Genomic DNA, 20,880 nt, shown 5'->3' with positions numbered 1-20,880 from the left:
CGCGTGCGAGGAGAGAGTGCGCACGCGCCAACTGCCCGGGGCGGGGTGGCAGCGGCGTTATTTGACGCATGCGCGTGAGTGCTCAAAACCTTCCCCCCCCCCCCCCCCCGCCTCACCCCGCCCCGGAGAGGGGCCGTCACGTGAGTCCAGCGGCGTATGCGCTTCCGGGTGAGCAGGGGCAGCGCGGCGGCGGGGGCCCTTTCCGCGGCGGCGGCCCGGGTGACGCCGCGGCCCGTCCCGTCCCGTCCCGTCCCGTCCCGCTCCGCCCTGCCCTGCCCTGCCCTGTCTGTGTCCCGCCAGGTACGTCCGCGGAGGGGCCGATAAGGGCGAGCCGGGAGCCTTGCGCCGCGGCCCGGCCGCGCTGTGCGGGCGGCAGGGCGGGGCCGCGGCCCGCCCGCCGGTGCGCCAGGGGCGGCGGGGCTGAGTGCGGAGCCGTCCTGGCCTGCGCCTCGGGCGTACGGCTCCTCCGCAGAGCGGGCCGCGGCGTCGCGTCGCTCCCGTGCGGCCGCTGCGGGGAGTGGTCGGGGGAAGGGCTCTGGGCGCGGGGGGTTCGCCCTGGCAATCCCTCCTTCCCCCCGCCCCGGTAGGGTGGTCGCACCGGAGCAGCGCGAACTGCAGCCTTATGCCCGCTAATGAGGTTGCCTTCAATTACGGAGATTTTTTTTTTTTTTTTCTTCCTCCGCCTTTCTCTTGTGCGGCTGAATAAGGAGCGGGGAGCGCGAGTGGAGTAACTTTTTCCGATGCAGGTTTAGGAAGTTCGCAGTATGGAGCTGTGTCGCAGAAGTTGCTTTCGAGCGCCTTTTCTTTGGGTTCCTCCAGCTACTAATGCAATACGCTAAGTAGTAATTGACTATTTCTGGTTAGTGTGTGTGCGTATCTAAATCTTACATAGGAATATTGATTGCCTTTAGGCAGGGTATAAATTCTTTTTGACTGTTGTCAGACAAGGTAGTACTTGCCTTTAATTGAGCCTTGGTGATTCAGAAATGCAGATTCTTCTATTGCCCTCGATGTGGAATTTAAAGTAGTATCCTTGGAGATGACAGCAAGAGTGTTTTCAAAGTTTTCTCTTTTAATGGACTGATTTCTCCACGCTTTGATGCTGAGAGAAGGGAGTAAAAGGAGACAAAGAATTGACCTGTTATTAATGAAAGTCTTTGCATCACCTCATTATGCAGACTTGCAAGTGAGAAAGTTTGGCTGTCCGTCTTCAGGTCTGGGAAGTGTTTTCTGGGGTCACGGCTAGTGTGGCCACATTCTAAAAGCCAATGGGGTTATAAAAACATTTAGAAATTATAGTGAGCTGTACTGTGTGGATGTGTGTACCAGAAAAATATACCTGTTCCATAGATTTCACTTGCTGTAAAATCAAATGTGAAAAATACTCTTAGAGGCACCTCTTTAATGCCTGGAACCTGGAATTCACTTGAGTAACAGTTAATGTTTCTGTTGAAATGGTGAAGGTGAAATGTAGAAAAAGTAGGCTAACTTTTTTTTTTTTTTTAAGTTGATTTCCACTTTCTGAGATGGAAACAGCACACTATTCTTTACTGATCAGGTACCTAGTTCAATAGTGTGCTCGTCATTGCAGTTGTGTTGCAAAATAAGCCTTATATTTATTCTACTTCAAATGCTGAGGTGCTGGTCAGAGACTGAATATAGGTCTCTGTATTGGATAGGCAGATATGCCCATGTAAATGCATGACTTCTATTTATTTATGTATTATTCTGAGAACTCAAGAGTGAAAACCTAAAAAATAATTTTTGCAAGGAGTCTTTAACTTCATGAATAAAATGATCTCATGCATTCTGCTGTCTCTTTTTTCTTTTTTTCCCTAAGTATCTGGGACAGATTAGAGTCTCTGTTTAGCTGCAAACTAAATTCTTAAAAATGGCAGTTTATAATAGGCTTCTTAAATATTCTTGTATTTGGTATTCCAGCACCTACCAACTAAGCCAGCTTGGTATTAACGAGAGAACTCTGAAAACTATCCCTTCTTCCAGGAAAAATCATGAGAACACTGATGTTTGACTTCTAGTGCAAGCAGTAATACTCTTCACATGCAAACTTGAATAGGTTTAACCTGGTGTTCTGGAAATGGAAATCTGTTCATTAGCTGCAGTGGAAGAGTAGTGCGCTTCAGTGATGTGTTCCCTTGTGATATTTTTTTTTGGTAGTATTATAACTTGCCTGTTGAGATACTTAGAAATATGAAAGGTGTTGTTGAGAACCAAAGTCCCGTGGTTCCAGTAAGAGAGCAGAACCACATGGCAATCCTGCATCCAGATGTTCTTTGATGTGTTGAAGTTTCTGACCTTTAGATAGCTCCCAATCTTCCAACTCCATTTAAGTAAAATGGAAAATAATGAGCAATGGAGAGTAAAAATGATCAGGCTTGCTGTTCTCAGAAACCACAGCTTTTTGAGTTGTCCATGAAGAGTGCTAGGATCAGGTAGAAATTTAATTGCTTTTATTCTATGTGACTAATAAATACTTGCATTATTACAATATATTACATTTTTCAAGTTAAGCTTTTATCTTTGATTTACAGCTGAATTAAAAAGAGACTTTGGCATAGTAAAAACAGAAGATGTCAGCACCGTCACAGCAGCTGTAGGAAGACTATTTCTAAACTATGCTTTAGTTTGTATAAGCAGAAGTAGTAGATTTTTTCCCTTGCTTTGTAAGTGTTTATATTAGTGATGTAAAAGTATTCAGTAGTTAACTTTAAAGTCAGCACTTTTCTAACTTTCTTGGGATTGCCCTTCCTCCTTAATTTCTCATTCTTCTAGTTGACAGGTGATAGTGCTTTTGTACATAAGACTTTAAGTTGAAACATCCAAAACAACTACTTAGTCTGCATGTTAAGTAGGATGCTGAAAACCTAAATTCAAGTTTATCTGATGTTAAACTTGAAACTTGCCTTCTAAGTTGTTTGCAGTTGTACTATGCGGTATTTAGTGAATGATTGCTTTCAAGTCTACCTTAATGAGAAGTTGCTGATGAGAATTCTGTAAGTAACGTGAGAAGTGTTTTGTAAAAGTGTCTTAAACTTTGGTTACAGCATGAGTAACTTTTAAACTCTGTGCCTGTCTTTAGTGTATCAAGTTTATCTTAATGTAATGGAATACATGCAGCAGGTAGGAATTGCTTCTGCACTGAAATGCTGTACATCTGAAATTAATAGATGTTACTTGGTGTTTGGTATTCTTCAAAAGTGTAGTGAGGAAACTATTCAAGTCTTGAAGCAAAACCCTACTTTAAACTGTCTTGTGAATGCAGTGCAGGCGAGCTCAAGAGTAGCATCTTATAGCCACCAGCACAGTGGTAGGGTTGGTTTGTGGTGGTGTGTTTTTGTTGTGGTTTTTTTTTTACTGTCAGTTTTATTCATTTCTTCATCTGTCCCTTAAGAATGAAGTCATCAGTTTAGATTTTCTCTTAAGTTTAGTGTCTGTTTGCAGTGAACTGTGTATTTGCATCAGATAGTCTGTTCCATACTGATTGTAACCACTGTATTCTCTTGACTGCATAGAGTACTTTGTGAAACTTCTCCTGCTTCATCTCAGTGTCCTGAAACAAATGCATAAAGAACTATGCACATATTCACTGTTACTACTGATCAAAATATGATCAGATCTCCAAGCAAATATTTAAAATTTATTGTTGCAAACACTTAGCAGGTTAGTACTCAGGAGAAACTGTATGCTGAGAATATCATCATCTTGATGAAAAACAGGACATGTTTCACAAGGAAAGTCATATGATTCGAGCAGCAAGAAACTACTCCAAAGAGCGTGTAAGTCAAAAATAACAAAGAGAAAGAGGGAGAGCTAGGAGGACAATTGCTGGGGCAACTTTTTGGAGATTGTGTGTACTGGCACATACTCACAGCAACTGAGCAGTGCAGGGGCTGAACAATTCGAACAGGAGAGTCTGACCCTTAAGAGGAACTAGGCTGCTACCTTACAGGAATTTTATTTCAGTTTTCTGGGTGAGGGAAGCAGGGAAATGTTGGTAAAATAAGCTTAAATTTTAGTCATTGGTGTTTAATTTGTTGCTGGTACTGGAGTTTTACAAAAATCAGTCTTTTAAATTTTTTGTTAATTGGCTTGTGTAGTGTAGCTTTAAGCATTGCAGGACGTTTTAAAAACAGTCTGTGACTGTAATTGGGTCAGGAGGAGAGAAATTGAGATTTGTTGTGAAAGGTGGTCATACAGAACAGTAAGTGTAACATTTCTTTTTAGCCACATAAAAAAAATTTGTTTCTCTGCTTAATTAGCAGTATGATTGCATTCAAACTTTGTATGTAGTAGTGTTCTGTGGTGATTGCTTCTTTGCATTCAAAAATATAATTGTTTCCTGTTTTGATTAGTGTAGATTTTTCTTAATATCTGCATTGATAAGCTTACCTGCTCCTGCCAATTTTTAGAGCCAACGCAGCCAAGACCTTCAACTGGCTTGGACTTTTATGTCAGCAGAATGGTTTATTATGTTCCATTATTGGGGATTCCTTGTTGCTGGTGATGGGTGAGCCTGAAAAAACACAGCTTGACTTGCACATCACAGGGTGAGTTTTCTGAAAACACTTTCTGAAATAGTTATCTTTAAAGAGTGTGATTATTTTTTTTTAAGAACTGGGTTGTGTTTTAGATCTGACCATCTGGGGGGGGCTTCTCAAAATACACACTTATTCAATACCTCTCATAGAATCTAGACAGCTGTCAGGTTTCTTACAGTTTGGAGTGAACTGGTGTAATCCTAAGTGATAGATCAGGTTGCTCAAGGCCTTGGTTTTTAGCTGAGATGTTGATCCTGCTTGAGTCGGGTATTGGACTACATGAGATCCCTTCCAACCTAAATTATTGTATGATAAACCATGCCATAAGCAATTTTGTATGAAAAAAAAAAGGAGACAAATCATAAACTTTTCCCTGTGTTTTTTTGTGGTTTTTTTTCTGCATAATACCTCAACTTGGTGATAAGTGAAAGGATGTGTTGCAAGTATGGGCATTACAATAGTATTGAACTAGCATCTTCTGTTATGTTCCTGCAGCTCCTCTTTAGCCCACTGTCCTGAAGACAAGAGGTTCTGGGTGATCAGGAGTCTCTATTAGCAGTTCAAGTTGGCTGGAGAATGGAAGGTGTTGAGTTTAAGGAAGAATGGCAAGATGAAGATTTCCCAAGGTTTTTAATTTTTTTTTAATAGTAATTAAAATCAAACGCATAACATCCAGAATAAGCTTACCTCTTTATCTTCCTGGTGAACTAACACTCAATAATCTTGAAGTGATTTCCATTAATATAGTCATCTTGAAAAGGTTTTGTGGCATGTTTCTTTATGGTCTGGAAAGGGATCACTTCATGTTCGTGGGTAAGTTAAGTAAAGCAGGCATGCCACTTTTGAAGTTTCCAGTGTTACTAAAGTGAAAATTTGGAAGTTGGGCTTAGTTTTCTGTGGTACTCTTTTGCAACTACATTGTTTGCATGTTACTACCAGTGTCTGAAGGCCCAAATATTTCATTAAGCAACATTTTTGAGCAAAATTTTTAAGTTTGGACTGCTAGTGATGCTTAGGCCTACAAAGAAACTAAAAGAGCTGACTTCAGAGGCTTTCTGTAATAACATGGCTAAACTACTTCTGTAATGTATTTAATGTCAAATTTTCTTAAGCGAGAATATAAGTTTTCTTAAGGATGACACACACTTGTAGCAACCAGTATTTTGGCATTTGTCACATCAACAGATGGTCACCTGCATGCTGTAAAGGAATTTTCTGCTACTTTGCTTTGTTTACTGAAAGCTTGAACTTAGGCTATAAGTAAATTTAGTTCAGTACTATCCCACAGTGGGGTTTTTAGCAGCACGTAAGCCTAAATATTTGGCATTTAGCTGGCTATTTAAAAAAGAAAAAAAAAGTTTTGTAACAGTAGTTTCTACTTTGTGCACCAGGCCCCTGCCAGAGGATGATCCTGTTGAGTCAGATATATTGGCTGCAGCTGGAACAGAAAGTGAAGCTGGTAAGAACATTCCACTCCAGTCAAGCTGACCGCTTCCTACTTAGATGGCTGTTTTAAAACTCTATTTTTGGTTTAGGGTGTTTTGGGGAGTGGGGGTGGTTTCTGAGTCAGGCTTGAGGAAACAGCATTCTAAATGACATTTTTGTTTGTGAAGGGTATTGTAAACATCTTGTCTAGAAAGAAAAGGGTTTGGGAATAAAATATGAGACTCTTCATCCTCTCTGTGAACAGAGCTATCCAGGTAATACTGGACAAAAATGAATAACTGCACTCACTTCCTGACCTGTCTTAAAATCTTGGTTCATTATTTGGCTTCTGTGCATCAGTTAGGGCCTACCTTAGTTTCTCTCCAAATGTCAGACCTTTGTGGCCTTTTAAGAATGTTGCCCATCCAAATGGTCAGAGGGGTAATAATACAGATGCCTTTTTTTTTTACACTTTTAATTTTTTGTATCTTGTCAGTCTGCTTTAGTTGTGGCATTTTCAGTGCTACATCAGTCATTTTATTTTATTCCCTGCTTTCAACTACTGTCGGAATCACACAAGTACTTGCCTTACGTCTCAAAGCATGCTGGGTGTTCCCCTAATAGTTTCTTTAATTTTCTGTCCTCACTGTTGTCTGCCAGCCTTCTGGGTTTTTGCAGCTTGTATATTATTTTTTTATCTCATCAAAGATGGTTATGATGTTACCAATATCTAACAAAAACAAGGGCTAGGGACATGAACTTATTGCATTATTTGCAAGTCTTGCTTAGTATAATATCTAGAACAACTCACAGAATGCTTTGGTATAGCTAGCATGGGTAATAGTTGCTTAGGTGGTGGCAGCACCTCAGGTTTTTCTTCTGTAGGGAGTATGGTGGTCTACCACTGTGATCACAGTGTGTATGCAATTGGGTAAACTTACGGTCTTGAGGACTTGAGAACTTTGACCTCCAAGTGCTGTTCTTTTCACCCTGTGTTTAATTCTTATTCCAAAGATACCTTGTTTAAATTATGGGAATTAATTTACAATGCATTCTGAGAAAGCATTGGGTCTTCTGTCTTGTTAATATGCCTGTCTAAACTCACTTTAGCTTTGAAAAGAAACAATTTGCTTTTTTAAATACAGAGGTTAATGGAACCAAAGTGAGGAAGAAACTAACAGCTCCAGATATTAGCTTAACTTTGGATCACAGTGAAGAATCTGTTTTGTCTGATGACTTGGATGAGAGTGGAGAGATTGATTTGGATGACTTGGATACTCCTTCAGAAAATAGCAATGAGTTTGAATGGGAAGGTAAGTATTCTGTTGCTTTTGTCTGATGCCTGTAAATATTTCTATTTTCTTATGTGCAGGTCAGTAGTTTTTCAGGTGGGAAATAACTATGGCTCAATATTACAAGAGGAAAAATAAAAAGGGAATGATTAGAAATTGGGAATATATGGAATGGATTTTTAAAGAGCAAATCAGACCTTGACTGATTAGTACACAGACAACATAATAATAGCTGTACCTCCAGATAAACTTAGGTGAATGTCATTAAACACCTGTAAGACTCAAAAGTTACGGAAAATCCTCTTTGTTGCGGTATGTTTTTAAGAACCAACCTGGGAAAAAAAAAATACCAAAGGTGTTTTACATGTATTATAGATGAGTTTTAAATAGAGGTGAACCATATAAAGTGATGTAGATTAGCTAGCTGGAAATTGATGAATTGCAAGCCTTTGTATTGAAGGAAGACTGAATGTTATTTTTAAAAATACTAACACCTGATCTCATATCTTACTGTGGTGAGAATGGCAAAAGGTCAGTAGCCTTAGAGTTTGCGTGCTTTCTAGGTTGACTGGAAGTGGTAGAAGAGCCTCTATTTTGTGTCAAGGAATTCTGAAATGACTTGATAGGAAGTTAACATAGCTATAGCCTCACTAGTAATGATCTGAAATTTAAGAAATGAGTAGATGCTTCATCCTATTCTTACAGGCAAAACCTGGAGATTCTAACAAATTTTATTGGAGGTAAAGAAGTTCTGTGTAGGAGTTAAAGCACAAGTTTTATACTTTCAGTTTTAATTATGTTTTAAGGCCCTTTTATGTAAGCCAAGAACTGTTGTGTTGGTCAAACAGTTGGAGTCTAACTTCTGTAAACTTCATGACTTAATGTCTCTAAACATGTAAACTCAATTATAATTTTTTTTTGTTCTGGAAAAAAAATACTTCTAATTCCTGAGTAAACAGGAAGCTCTCTTTTCACTGTTATGTATGAAACACTACCTGTTCTTCATTCCAAGATAGCTTGTAAATGGAGAAAGAAACACTCTTTAGAATAAGGGGGGGTTTAAAATAGCTAAAGACATATTGCAGGTGAAGTTTTTGTAACAGAGCCTGTGGGTTTACCTGTGTAAAAGGATTTTCATCATTTTGGTGAAGAAGAATTGGTATTTAGGGTTAGTTTTGCAATGATGCAAAGGAAATGTTCCGGATGTTTGTGCCTTGTTTTTAAAAGTGGCTGAAAAGGATTTCTGTCTTTTCTTCCTTTAATGCTGCTGCCTTCATTTTCCTGGAAGGATAGTTTCAATTAACAGCTTTGTCTTGGGAGCAGACAACTAACTTGCAGTAGGTTTTTCTCGCTTTGGGTAAGGTCTATGCAACAAAGTCAAGAATCATAATTTAATTGGAGCAAATTGTTTTACAGATTGCTGTCAGCATAAATTTCATATATATTGATTGCACACATTCATAGATTTAATTTCTAAATAGATTTGCCTGCATGTCTGCTTGCAAGGTACTGTCAATGTTTTAAATCATGCTTTTATGTAAATCTGTGATCAAGCAACCTGTGTAATTATCATCAGAGTTAACCACTTTGTCTGTTTTGGTGAGATTCATCAAGGTCTGTATTCTGAAAGCCTACAATTAAATAGGCTTTCTATGTGAATTGAAATTTGTCATGTACTTTAACATAGAAAACTACAGTCAATGGATAACTGCCAACATGGAGTATTTTACTAAAATATGTATGACACCCATGAGATCCTATTTTGTAATGACTGAAGGAACTAAGTCAGCTGATATGTCTGACTGGCTAAAGAACATTAAAATAGATCAGATAGCAAAGTGGTTAACCTGTATTGTAATTGATTGTCACTATACATAGTATTCATAATGGATCTTGAACATGTTTTAACTTTGGCAGATGATCTTCCAAAACCAAAAACTACTGATGTAATTAGGAAAGGATCACTTACTGAATACACTGCAGCAGAGGAGAAAGATGATGGTCGACGCTGGCGAATGTTTAGGATTGGAGAACAGGACCATAGGGTGGACATGAAGGCAATTGAACCATATAAAAAAGTTATCAGTCATGGTGGTAAGGATTAGTGCTGTGCTGAGGGGAACTGTTGAGAAACTTACTACTTTAAGCTAAGTTGGGGTGGCACAGAAAGAGCTTTGGGTATAAAGACTCATGTGATAATTCATTTGTTGCAGTATTAAGGCATATGGTTGATTTAATATTTTTTCCCTATTAAACTAAAGTTCCAAAATGTGCACATGTTCAAATGAAGCTACTAACATGCTTATATATAATAAGATGTACTTAGCTGTTCTACAGTGTCAGTGCTACCAGTATAATTTTTTTGTTTTAAGAGTGTTGAAAGCATTAATTGTAGATTTACTAAGGCATAAGTCAATTTAATGACTCTTCCCAACAGTCTGTGGAGTTTAGTTTGGAAGAAAAGTTGGCTATATAAAAACTTTATTAAATATATTGAGATTCTATACTGAGATGTTGATTTGTAGGTACAGAATTTGATTTACATCAACTTCAGCTATTTCTTTAGATGTAGATGAACTTGAAAAAGAAATCTTCAGTTTTTCTGTAACTATGAATCTGCCTATATAGAACAGATGTTTGTAAGTCTCTTCAAGGTAAATAATGAGAAAGCTTACTGAATATGTTTGACTCTGTGTAAACGTAGTTATTGTATAGTCACCTTTGTTACCACTGTTGCTTTTTCCTTTGTTTTTAGGTTATTATGGTGATGGATTAAATGCCATTGTTGTGTTTGCTGTTTGCTTTATGCCTGAAAGCAGTCAGCCTAACTACAGATATCTAATGGACAATCTATTTAAGTAAGTCATCATCTGCCTCTGAATACTATCTTAATTTCACATTGTGAAAATTAGTATTTTAATGTAAGGCCTACTTCTCTCTCATCTTTTTAATGAAGCTTTTTATATTTCAGATGAGGGAAAAGTAACAAATAGAAAAGCAACTACATCTGCTTCCAGGAGAGGGAAGAAAAATTATTAGATGTTGCTCAACACTTTTACCAGCTTTGTTTTTTTAAATATATTTGAGCACTACTAGGAATTACTGTAATATCCAAAGATCTTTACTTGAAATTTTTTGTTGTTTGTCTCTGCAGGTATGTAATTGGCACTTTAGAGCTGTTAGTAGCAGAGAACTATATGATAGTTTACCTGAATGGTGCAACAACAAGGAGAAAAATGCCAAGTTTAGGCTGGCTTAGGAAATGTTACCAGCAAATTGATAGAAGGTAAGAAACTCTGCAGTGTTTTCTTACAATATTCACATGCTCAGTGATATACTTGTTTAGGAAAAACTGCTGTTTAATGTGGTATCTGGTACCTACTGGATAAGATTTAAGCAAATTGCTTGGTATATTGAAAACCTCTTCCTAAGCTGGACAATGTGAAATAATGCTACAGGCATGCCTGGCTTTTTTGTTGCAGGGTGGTTTTTTGTTTGTTTTAAGTGAAAATAGTAGCGTTAGAATACTGAATACTCTTACCACATAGAATATCCTTAAAACTTCTTGTATTAATACATGATAAGGTAATAAGGGGGGGTCCTTCGTGAAGGACTTCATCATTAGTTGTGTAAAAAGATTCAAAGAAACTTCTCTTTGGAATGTTATTTCCTTATCATTATTGTCAAAATGATACTATATCTTAATTTTTGACTATATGGTTGTGTGTTTTGTTTTTTTTTTTCTTCTGGCAGATGGTAATGCCTAATAATGGAATGTCAGAATACTAGATTTATGTGACAGTTGTGCTTGCAAAAACATACTTATATATTAAAAAAAAAAAAACCTTTGTTGTCATGCTGCCTTTTTGTTCTAGTAATTATGTCCTCTGTTTGAATTCTTTAGGTTAAGGAAAAATCTGAAATCATTAATCATAGTTCATCCTTCTTGGTTCATCAGAACACTTCTGGCCATCACAAAACCTTTTATTAGGTAATACTCTGGAAGCTATTTCTTTGAAAAAAAAAAAATCCTAACAACTGTTTACTTTAAACTTCAAAAACTGTTTTAATATTGACCTATTGAAAACTTTTTAAGTTGTAACTGTACCCTGCATTTGTTCTTCCACAGCTCAAAATTCAGCCAAAAAATTAGGTATGTCTTTACCCTGGCAGAACTAGCTGAACTCATCCCCATGGAATACGTTGGCATCCCAGAATGCATAAAACAGTACGTTTTATTATTCAAACATGTTCTACACTGATCATGTTTTAGAACCAGTATATATTGTATTCAATGATTGGTTTGAATGTAATAATTTGCATTTAATAAAATTTAATTTAACTCAGATCATCGCTGTATTTAGGAGGAGTATCCATGTTTGACCACAGTGCTAACTACAGTTTGGTATGCAGTAGCATGGATAGTGAAATTGTTAATGTATAGGGATTTTCACAAATAGTGCCTTGCGTAATTACCAAATTATGGTGTGCGTGAATTAAGTATTCTAGAGGCAAGGTCTCATTCCAGTTGTTATACCCTTCAGTATGCTAAACTGGCTTGTGAGTGAGAAATTCTGGACGTGTTGATACTGAAGATATTTATAGTATCTTTGGTGTTCATGCTAAAATGTGGAACAAATTAAGTGGTGAAATACCACTTGGGTTGGGATTTCATTTAAAAGAGCAGCTGTGGTGGAAAAATGATGAATCCCTACCCATAATAGTTCTAAAACTACTTTGAAGAGGTGAAGGCAGCATCAATGTCCTTGGTTTTCTCCTCTTCCTTCCCTCCAGATACAAATATCCATTTTAACGTCAGCACAACTTTGCTCTCAAATACGATGATGACGATACTTTTATCAATAGCATTTGTGGGTGCAGTAATAGAGTAGAAATCACAAACTTGGGTCTTAAAAAAGCCAGATGAAAATACTAACAATTTTGATGACAAATCAATCAGCCTATTAGAGGGTATAACATACAAAACCTATAGAGAATGCATCACAATAGGTGATTGCAAACTGGGAACTCCATAAGGAAAGGTGGCATAGTCTCACTGTGTGGACAGAAGGGCACATCCATATTGGACAGATCCACAAATTGGTCCCCCACGCTCCTGCATATGGCTGGTTATTGCAGTAAGCATTCAGCTGGTATCAGTTGCAGAGTTTAACTTTTTATAAAATAGAGAAAACACAGTTTTCTTGGGGTGGAGAGGAAAGACATGACAGTGCTGAAGCAGCCTTGTGCTATCTTTAGAATATTTTTTTACTGGGGCTTTTGAAGGATGTGTTATAAATACTCAGACTGTCTTTCTAAGGAGAGAAAGACTCCTTTCTGTATTGATAAACCTTTTAACTGTTCTGCAAAGGTTGAACTTGGTTGACTTATGGAGTTAATTCTCAGACTTCTGTGGAGGATTACATCTGGCTTCAAACTATTACGAATACAGACTTTAAATTTCAGTGATGGACGTTAATACTGTACAAGAAGTATTGAATTCATATGTTATGCCATAGTAACTAAATCTTAATGCTTCTTGCTTATAAATTTTGGAGGTACAATATATTTTTTCTTAATTATATCATTTTCAAAACTTGGTATGTTTCTACAAACTGTATTGACACTAATACCAGTTTGCAGCTTCTGTTGAATTTGGCCTTCATATGTTATATTTACTGAAATCAAACTTTTCCTCACCAAGGTATGAAGAAGAAAAGTTTAGAAAGAAACAGAAAAGGTATCTTCATATTTTGATTAGGGTTGCATCTAGATAAGACAATTTGCACTGCAACTAACTCCCAGTTGATTGGCTTGCATAAAGGAATAAGCATTTGTAAATATAAACATGCACTAGTGACTAAGTTTTTATGCATGAAAGTAACTATACTGCCTGCAAGTACAATATATCATCTGAAAGAACTCACCCTGGATGTTCAAACAGATATTTGTGAATAGTCTCTACTACATGAGATGCTCACTTCTAAGGGGATACATGTTTCTCAACTGAATCTTCAAGAGACAAAAGTAGTGCATCTTTCTAACAAAAAGTGATGCCTGAAGGAAGAGCTGTTTTTAGGTGCTAAGCTGTAGCTATGCATCAGCAGAGATGGAACTCTGGAAGAAGCTCTAATATTGAATTTTGTATTTTGTACTTTTGGTATTCACTACCTTTTCAGTTATTAACTTGAACAGATGCAATCTAAATTAGTATTTTTAGTGCTGTTTGTATTTGCAGTGCCCATGTTCCTTGCTAATAAACACTGGATTTTCATTTTGTTAATTTTCAGTCTCCTGCTAACTATTCAATCTATTCTAGCAGATGATGAAAATTTTTGAATGGATATGTTACTTTTTTGCTCTCATTAACACATGTACTGAAAGGTTTTGCTACTAACTTGGCTTTTTTTAATTACTCTTCCTGTGTGTGCATAACTATTGAGGGAGACTTATTGTCTAAGAGGAACACTGAGAGATTAAAATAAAAGTAATTTAAATTCTTTCTGAAAGCTAGCAGGTAAAGCTAGTGATAAGTGTTGAACATTCTCCAGGAATTATTCAAATTAAGTGATAATTTTGCAGTGTGTAACCTGAAGTACTAAGCCTGTCAAATTTAAGAAACCCTTCCAGTACATATTTAAGAACAGTTCTGCTTGATTTCTGCCTCCCTCCCACGCCCCACCAGCATGCATAATTCTATATGCCCAATTCCATTGCAAAGCCCATTGTATTCAGGATGCAAACCTGAGACATTCAAACAGTAATGTAAAAACTTTTTAAAGTCTCCAGTACAGCAAGCACTTCTTGGTGTCCCTGTTGATACCGCTTATACTGCCATCACTTTTGTAAAAAGTAGTATGTTCCTAAGTGAAACTTATATGTAGAGGAGAGATCACAGGCACTATTTGATACTGAGACTTTAATCAGGTTGAAAGCAGTTGTAGGTATTATTTATTATAATAGGGAGAAAGGAGATGTGTTGAAGTTTAGTTACTAAATTTGAGGATGGCAGTAGGAATTCCTTGGCTATGTGTATGAGTTGGTTTGGGAGCTAGCATATGATATACCTCTATGGATTTATATTGTCAGCTCTATGTTTATGCATAGCTTGTTTGCATTAGCTTACCGTATTTTTTTACACTTTCTGTTAGTCCTGTAAGCTATGTCAAAATGTGCTTTTCTAAAATACTGCAGTGAGGACAGGGATGACTTGCATCTGCGTACTGTGCAGGCAAAGAGGTATTTGACTAGGACTGTTGCTTCTAGACACGACTGCTCCAGACCTATTAGATCCTTATGTAGTAGGTTCAGTTTTTACAGCTGCAAAAATAAAAGGCAACAAAAAACAACCCCCCAAAAACCAACCAACCAACAAAAAACCCCAATGCCTCCCCTTTATATGGGTTTATGGCCTAGAAGAGCTGTCACTTTTACCATTTTGAAAAACTAGCTGGTTATAGTTTGAGAGACTGGACGGGTAGGTTAGACAATTAGGTTGTTAGAAGACAAACTTGGCCTTAGCCTCTCTCACTTTGGAACTGCTGTTGGTTTTAAAATTAACTTACCTCCATGCACAATTTATTTTCTAGAAGATATAGTTAAGACTGTAGCTTGTTCTTACTGTGAAGAGGAAAAGTACATCTCATGCAGGACTGTCAGCCATCCACTGGTTTCTGCAAAGCAACATTTTGTTTGCAAGTCCTAAGGTGGATTAAAAAAAAAACAAACCCCAAAAACAAAAACCAAAAAACCAACCAAAAAACCCCACAAAACAAACAGTTTTAGCAGAATGATGGTGAATTTTTCCTGGGTAATTACAAGAGTCCTAGAACTTCATAGAAGAAGTATTGCAGTTAAGGAGCCACTTAACTTTTGTTGATCCAACTAGTGCTGTTACCTTCTTGGCTTAATTACTATAACGTTAATGGTAATTCTGTGCTTATTCTGCAGTGTGTGAATTCATCCAAGCACAGTGCTTGACAGTGTTGTCATGTTACCTGTAAATTTATATTCCTGCTTGCATTCATTAATAAAAGCACAGAACCTGCTTTTTTCCTTTTGTAGTTAAACTTCACTTGCACTTTTCAAATGCTTCCTTTTGAATGCTATAGTTATTTAAATGGTTTCTTAACAGTTTTAATTAATTTCTAGGGGGAGGTAGGAAAAAATTTTAAAAAAAAAAGGCAAAGTGTTGTGATGGCATTCAATAAAAATCTTAATATTTATTTACTAAAACTTTTTCCATGTAAAAGCTTTGTGTTTTCCTGTTAATAGTTTTTGCTTAATATGTGAGCTATCAAACTAAACTACTTCTTAACATGGTTTTAATTTTACTGCTTTCTTTAAGCAGAGTTGACCAAGAGCTGAATGGAAAACAAGAGCAGAAAAGTGAACAGTAAGTTTGGAGTCCAAACAAGACTGAAGAATATGCAGATGGAATGATGCTATTTTTGCTCCATTTATAATGTGTTCTGTGTGTGTACATATTATATAACCTGTTGCAAAAGGTGCCAAATTTCTTTGGACTAGCACACAATGGACTGCTTACTGCTGTATTGGTTTGTCTTGACTTTAATAGCTATGTTTATGTAATCATTTCATACTGCTAAATGTCAAAGAACCCTATGTTTTCAGAAGGTGTTCTTGCAGTTGTTTATCTAAATGATGCATGTTCTTCAGTAAAATATTTATATACCTAAATGTTAAAGGAAAGAGATAATATATATTTTTATGACTGAGCAATATATTGTGTGTACCTGCTGAAGGAATTCATCTGCAGGTAGACAAGGCCATAAGTTACTTGTTGTTATTGTATAAATCTGTTTTGCTGTAAATGGTCAAGTGCATTTCTTTGTTGTCACAGAAACCTTAATTTGTTTGGATATTAACAATCACATAATGTAGTCTTTCACAAGTGCAGAGATCCTTGTTTTTGTTCACATATCTAATACAAGCAGTACTCATTTACCTCACTAGAGTGAGCTTGAGCTTTGGTGTCTTTTAGTCCATTTTTGAGAATGCAGAACTGCAGTTCTGTGAACTTCAGTCTGTTGGCCAAACGGTTTAAGCCTAAGCCACAGCAGAAGCTGAACTGTTTGAATGACTAGTAAGATATCAGACCTTTCTCAATGTAGTTGTGAATTTAGATTCTGCTTCAGTAAATCAAGGCTATCGCAGCTACCAGTAGGAAATGAGTTCATTGCAATTCTTCTTGGATAAATATTGGTTGTAGGAACTGTGGTCGTACTTAGAGCTTGGGAGTTACATAGATGTTCTCACCATAATATCAGTTGTTTGCAGAGGTATGGGGAATCTTATGCTACCTGTGTCATCCCTGTAGATGAAACATCCATTTCTAAAGCTCTTAGTTTGGCACATGATGCCAGCACTAATTTCACTTAACAAAAAAAAAAAAAAGGTGATTTAAAGGTTGGTGGGTTTTTTTCCTCCCCACAATGGTAGTAAACTTGTGTCTGTAAGAGATGTTCTTGGACACATAACTAGTGTTTATAGGTTTATCAGGGCAACAGTAATGCACTGGTTGATACATTGTAGAAGTTTGTAACATCTCTTGATAATCATTGCTACTTCCCTGTAAGGACAGGTGCATGCAAATAAATCCATTCAGGAGTTGAGCAATATAATATTGTAGCAAATATTAAATCTTCACTTTTGGTTTTTATTGTGCTCACAATTTTGTCTTAATGTCGAAAATATCAGTTCTTAATTATATTAAAAGTTAGTGTTACACAGTTCCCTTATTTAAAAAAAAAAGTTGTGTTCAACCAGATTACTATGTGACACTGATAAATAGCAGTCACGACTTATTACCAATTAACAATAAATCTAATCTCTCTAATGATGCATGTATAGACTCTGAGAGCATATTCATGTCAGGTGAGGGCAAATTACCCATGTCTCTGGGAGTTTTAATTCTGCAATTCAGGGACTTTCATCTCAAGATCTAGGTACTTTTGTTATAGCAGCTTCTGTATCACAGTTTCAAAGAGATTAATATGTAGGCTGTTCTCTTTCAAGTTGCCTTGCATCCATTTCATCAGGTCTGGATCTTGCTCTGAAAGCAGAACACAAATGTGAACAGTTTCTTTGGGCTGTTTTATCTCCTGCTCCAGTTTCAGTGTTGACCCAGATTAATGTAAAGTTCCAGTCAGTAAATTGGACACTTAGAGCCTGTTTCCTTTTGATACTTTCACAGTGCAGTGTATGAACATGCAAACCTGTAAACCTTGATTTTTACTGATTCTGTGTGGGTCCTAAGCTAGATACTAAGCATTCTGATCATCTCATTTCAAATTTTTCCTGATTTAAAAAAGTATTCTTCTCAGTAAAATCATATTCTTGGTGGGAGGATTGTAGTCCTACATGTCCTGTTGCTTCTTATGTGTATAGTGCAGTATAGAGTAGGCAGTCCTCTGTATAGACCATATTATCAAATGATGGCACTTTTACTGTTGTCTTTCCTGGTGGCTGAGTGATTTTACAGTTTCATGCTACAGCAGTACAATTTCTTTTGGAAATGTGTATGTGCTTACTGAATGGTTTATTTCTCTAGTATAAGTTTTCATGAATGAATATAGAGCACAACAGTTCTGTCCTTAAAGATATGCAGCCTGAGAAACAGGTGTACTAAAGAATTATTCCCCTCTGATCTTTTGCAGCTCATCATTTAAAATGGTGAGGTGGTTGTTTACAAAAAGTGACGAGGTCCCAAGGTTACTTTGAACACAGATGGGTAAATTTTTGTCAAATTTACCTTTTTAAAAATTATAAAATAGTTTAATATATTTTAATATTTAAAAACATGAAAAGTTGGAATTTCATACTTTTATTAAAGTTATTTCAAAACCTGAATCACTTTGTGATAAGATACAATATTTCAGGGAATTCACCATTCAATGGCACTTCCTTCTAAAACTCATGTTCCCAGAATACAGTTTAAGTCCTGTCAAGAAAAGATAATTTCATGAGTACTAACTTACCTTTGATTTGGAAGTCTCATTAGTTTGTTTATATATATATTTGTGGTAATAAGTCATTGGTTATCTTTTGTTATTACTGTGCGCAGCTGAAATAGTGGTTTGGGCCAGTGGCCTCTCTGTGTGGATGTGACATTTTGTAAATTGGTTTCTGCAATAGGGTAAGTGTTCAGAAGTGGCAAAGATTTTGGAGAAAGTGTCATTTAAAAACTGATGCAAGTACACTGTAGATTGCTTGAATGTTCTTGATGTTCTGTGTAGTATGGCAAAGCCATGTTCTGTTGGAAAGTAATGGAGAGGGATGTATAAGGATTTAGTGCTGAAGCAGATTGAAGTCTTTGAGGTTCTGGGATGTTAAAATGGAGAATTTTTGGTTCCAAAAAGCTTAGAACTAGTTAGAATAATATGTAATCTTGTTCATAACAATACAGTTTAGCATTTTTTTCCTTTATTTTCAGTGAACAAGTGAAGAGTAGTATTTCTTGCTGTGAGGAACTTTGTACTGAGAAACAGTAGTTATATTCTGAATTGCACACAATTGGTATATAGTCTGTTAGCATGTTTCAGCAATTTTGTTGCATAATATGCTTAAATGCTTTAATGACAGCTTAAAACCTTTCAACAGCTAATTTGTGTCAGACTTCAAGATCAGATTACATGCTGGTGGTAATGGAATCTTTTATGAAATGACCTCGAAGTGTGTCATAGGGAGGAGAGGGTGGCATTGGTGCCTAGTCATGTCAGCTTCACTGATGTCATCTACTGAAATGTCTGTAGTTAACTGAAAATAATGGAACTACATTGTGAATGGGCACTTTCTAAACTAAATCTGTCACAAAGAAATAAGTTTCTTGGTGAAAAGTGTATTTCTTTCAGTGTCAAATTTTTGTCTGTGTATCTTACAGATTTATACAGTATTTATTACATAGAAAGATGGCTTAAATGCATTTGTATCAAAAGCTGTTGTCTTTGGAGATGACTTTAATTCTCAAGTCATTCCAGTCTCCCTCAGAAAAGTCTTGTACAAGGAACAGAGGGGAGAGGGATAATAGCTTGCGTGCTTTTTGTAACCGCAGAAGTCTTATAAAGCTTTCAGTAAAAATTCTTATTCAGTCCTTGTGGATGCAGGTCATTCTCCAGAGGATTTGTTTCACCGACTGGTTGTCGGAGATGCTTGAAATAAGTGCTTTAATTATACTTTTTAAGGATATCTGGTTTTAGTCAGAGTAGCACTCTGAAATACAAGGAATATTTAAATATTCATATACTGAAAGACAGATTTGGCAGCTTTCCTAGCTTCAAAATTTTAAGTTGAACTACATGGTTTCCTTTATCACATGTTGTTCCGTATATTGAGCTAACAGGAAAAAAGGGCATTTGTGAAGAGGGTGCAGTTGTGTTACAGTTTTTCATCATTCCCTTCAAGCAGGACTGAGATCAGTGAAATTAAAGCCATTCTTTGCTCAACTAGATGTTTTTTCAGTTTTGCAATTTGGACTGCCCAGATTAATCTGATTTAAACATAGGTTTGTTGTTTGTTTTTTTTCCCCAGTATTGCAAATGATCCAAGGAGAAGCTACTGGAGTGTTTTCAAAAAGTCAAGTCCTTATGTTACCATGCTCCTTACTCTAGCTAGCTCCAGTTAGTATTTATGACATGGAATTCCAGGTTAATAATTACAAAAAATATTCATGGAAGACAGATGCTTACGTTCCCAGTGGCTCTGCAGTTCTGCAGTGTTTCTTTTATTAACAGGAAAAGCCCAAGTAGTAGGGTGCTCTACCAGTTGAATGGCAGATACAAGGGTTAAGACACTGCCTATTGGTATCAATAAAGTTATGGGTGATATGGGAAATGTGCAGTGTTTAACAAAACAAAGCTGCACTAGTCATGCAAAAACATAGGTTGTGACTTGTAGGTGGTATAACTGGCTTAAATTGACTATTAATGTTCTTCACAGATGTCACTATTTTCCTTTGCCCCTTTAATATAAAACTATGTAAGTGCAAGACTCTTCACCTACCTCTTAAGAATGTTATGATCCTTTTTTTTAAATGAGCTTCCCTTTTCTGTTTGTGTTTCACAGTGTCATAGAGTAAGGTGATAAACACATTTCTGAATGTGCTAGCTGTTACTACTTGTGGGAAACTTTTCAATTAGGAAAAAAATAAATGCTATATGCAATAAACACCTTTGGAAAAGGTCTGAATGTTTTATTTTACTGCATAGGAATATATTGATAATGTGAGTGTCTTTTATGATTGTATGCACCACCCACTCCCTCCTAAAAATGTGAAATTTAAACACTGTAGGTGCCAGTTCGCTAGTCTCAGTGAAATTCAACAATTATTTTGACGATAGTTTTGGAGTTGAGTATTTAGAAGGTTTTTGACAGTTGGTACAGGTTGGGAATACAACGCTAGAGGAAAATGGGTTCAGCTCGTAGCATAAGGAGGCCAAGGCTTTCAGTCGCTTGAACAGGTAAAATAAACCTAAGCCCGCAACTACACCCCTTTTAAGTCTTCGTTATTGCATAACTTTTTAAAGTCGACCCTAGCCCGCTGCAGCACGACCTCGCTCTTGAATGCCTGTGGCGGGGGCCGCGCC

General features: G+C 36.9%; 1 protein-coding gene across 4 annotated transcripts; it reads left to right on the top strand.

Moving 5' to 3' along the window:
* Nucleotides 1-157: 157 nt before the first annotated feature.
* Nucleotides 158-20,478, top strand: BNIP2 (BCL2 interacting protein 2). 4 transcript variants are annotated; one of them, XM_075045473.1, is made up of 12 exons: nucleotides 158-300; nucleotides 4,431-4,568; nucleotides 5,055-5,185; nucleotides 5,951-6,018; nucleotides 7,130-7,297; nucleotides 9,194-9,370; nucleotides 10,032-10,134; nucleotides 10,431-10,562; nucleotides 11,181-11,267; nucleotides 11,406-11,504; nucleotides 12,981-13,016; nucleotides 15,627-20,478. In XM_075045473.1, the coding sequence occupies exons 3-12, from the start codon at nucleotides 5,136-5,138 to the stop codon at nucleotides 15,673-15,675; spliced, it is 969 nt and encodes a 322-aa protein (XP_074901574.1). In that variant the 5' UTR covers nucleotides 158-300; nucleotides 4,431-4,568; nucleotides 5,055-5,135; the 3' UTR covers nucleotides 15,676-20,478. The 4 variants fall into 4 exon arrangements, with proteins under 4 accessions (XP_074901574.1, XP_074901572.1, XP_074901575.1 ...); XM_075045471.1 differs by having other exon boundaries at nucleotides 15,624-20,478; XM_075045472.1 differs by lacking the exon at nucleotides 158-300 and adding an exon at nucleotides 445-3,797 and having other exon boundaries at nucleotides 15,624-20,478.
* Nucleotides 20,479-20,880: the final 402 nt, after the last annotated feature.

The sequence above is a fragment of the Buteo buteo genome, chromosome 13 (genome assembly GCF_964188355.1).
Source record: "Buteo buteo chromosome 13, bButBut1.hap1.1, whole genome shotgun sequence".
NCBI classification, from domain to species: domain Eukaryota; kingdom Metazoa; phylum Chordata; class Aves; order Accipitriformes; family Accipitridae; genus Buteo; species Buteo buteo.
The sequence above is the reverse complement of the archived record's forward strand: the minus strand, read 5'-3'. Positions and strand labels throughout refer to the sequence as shown.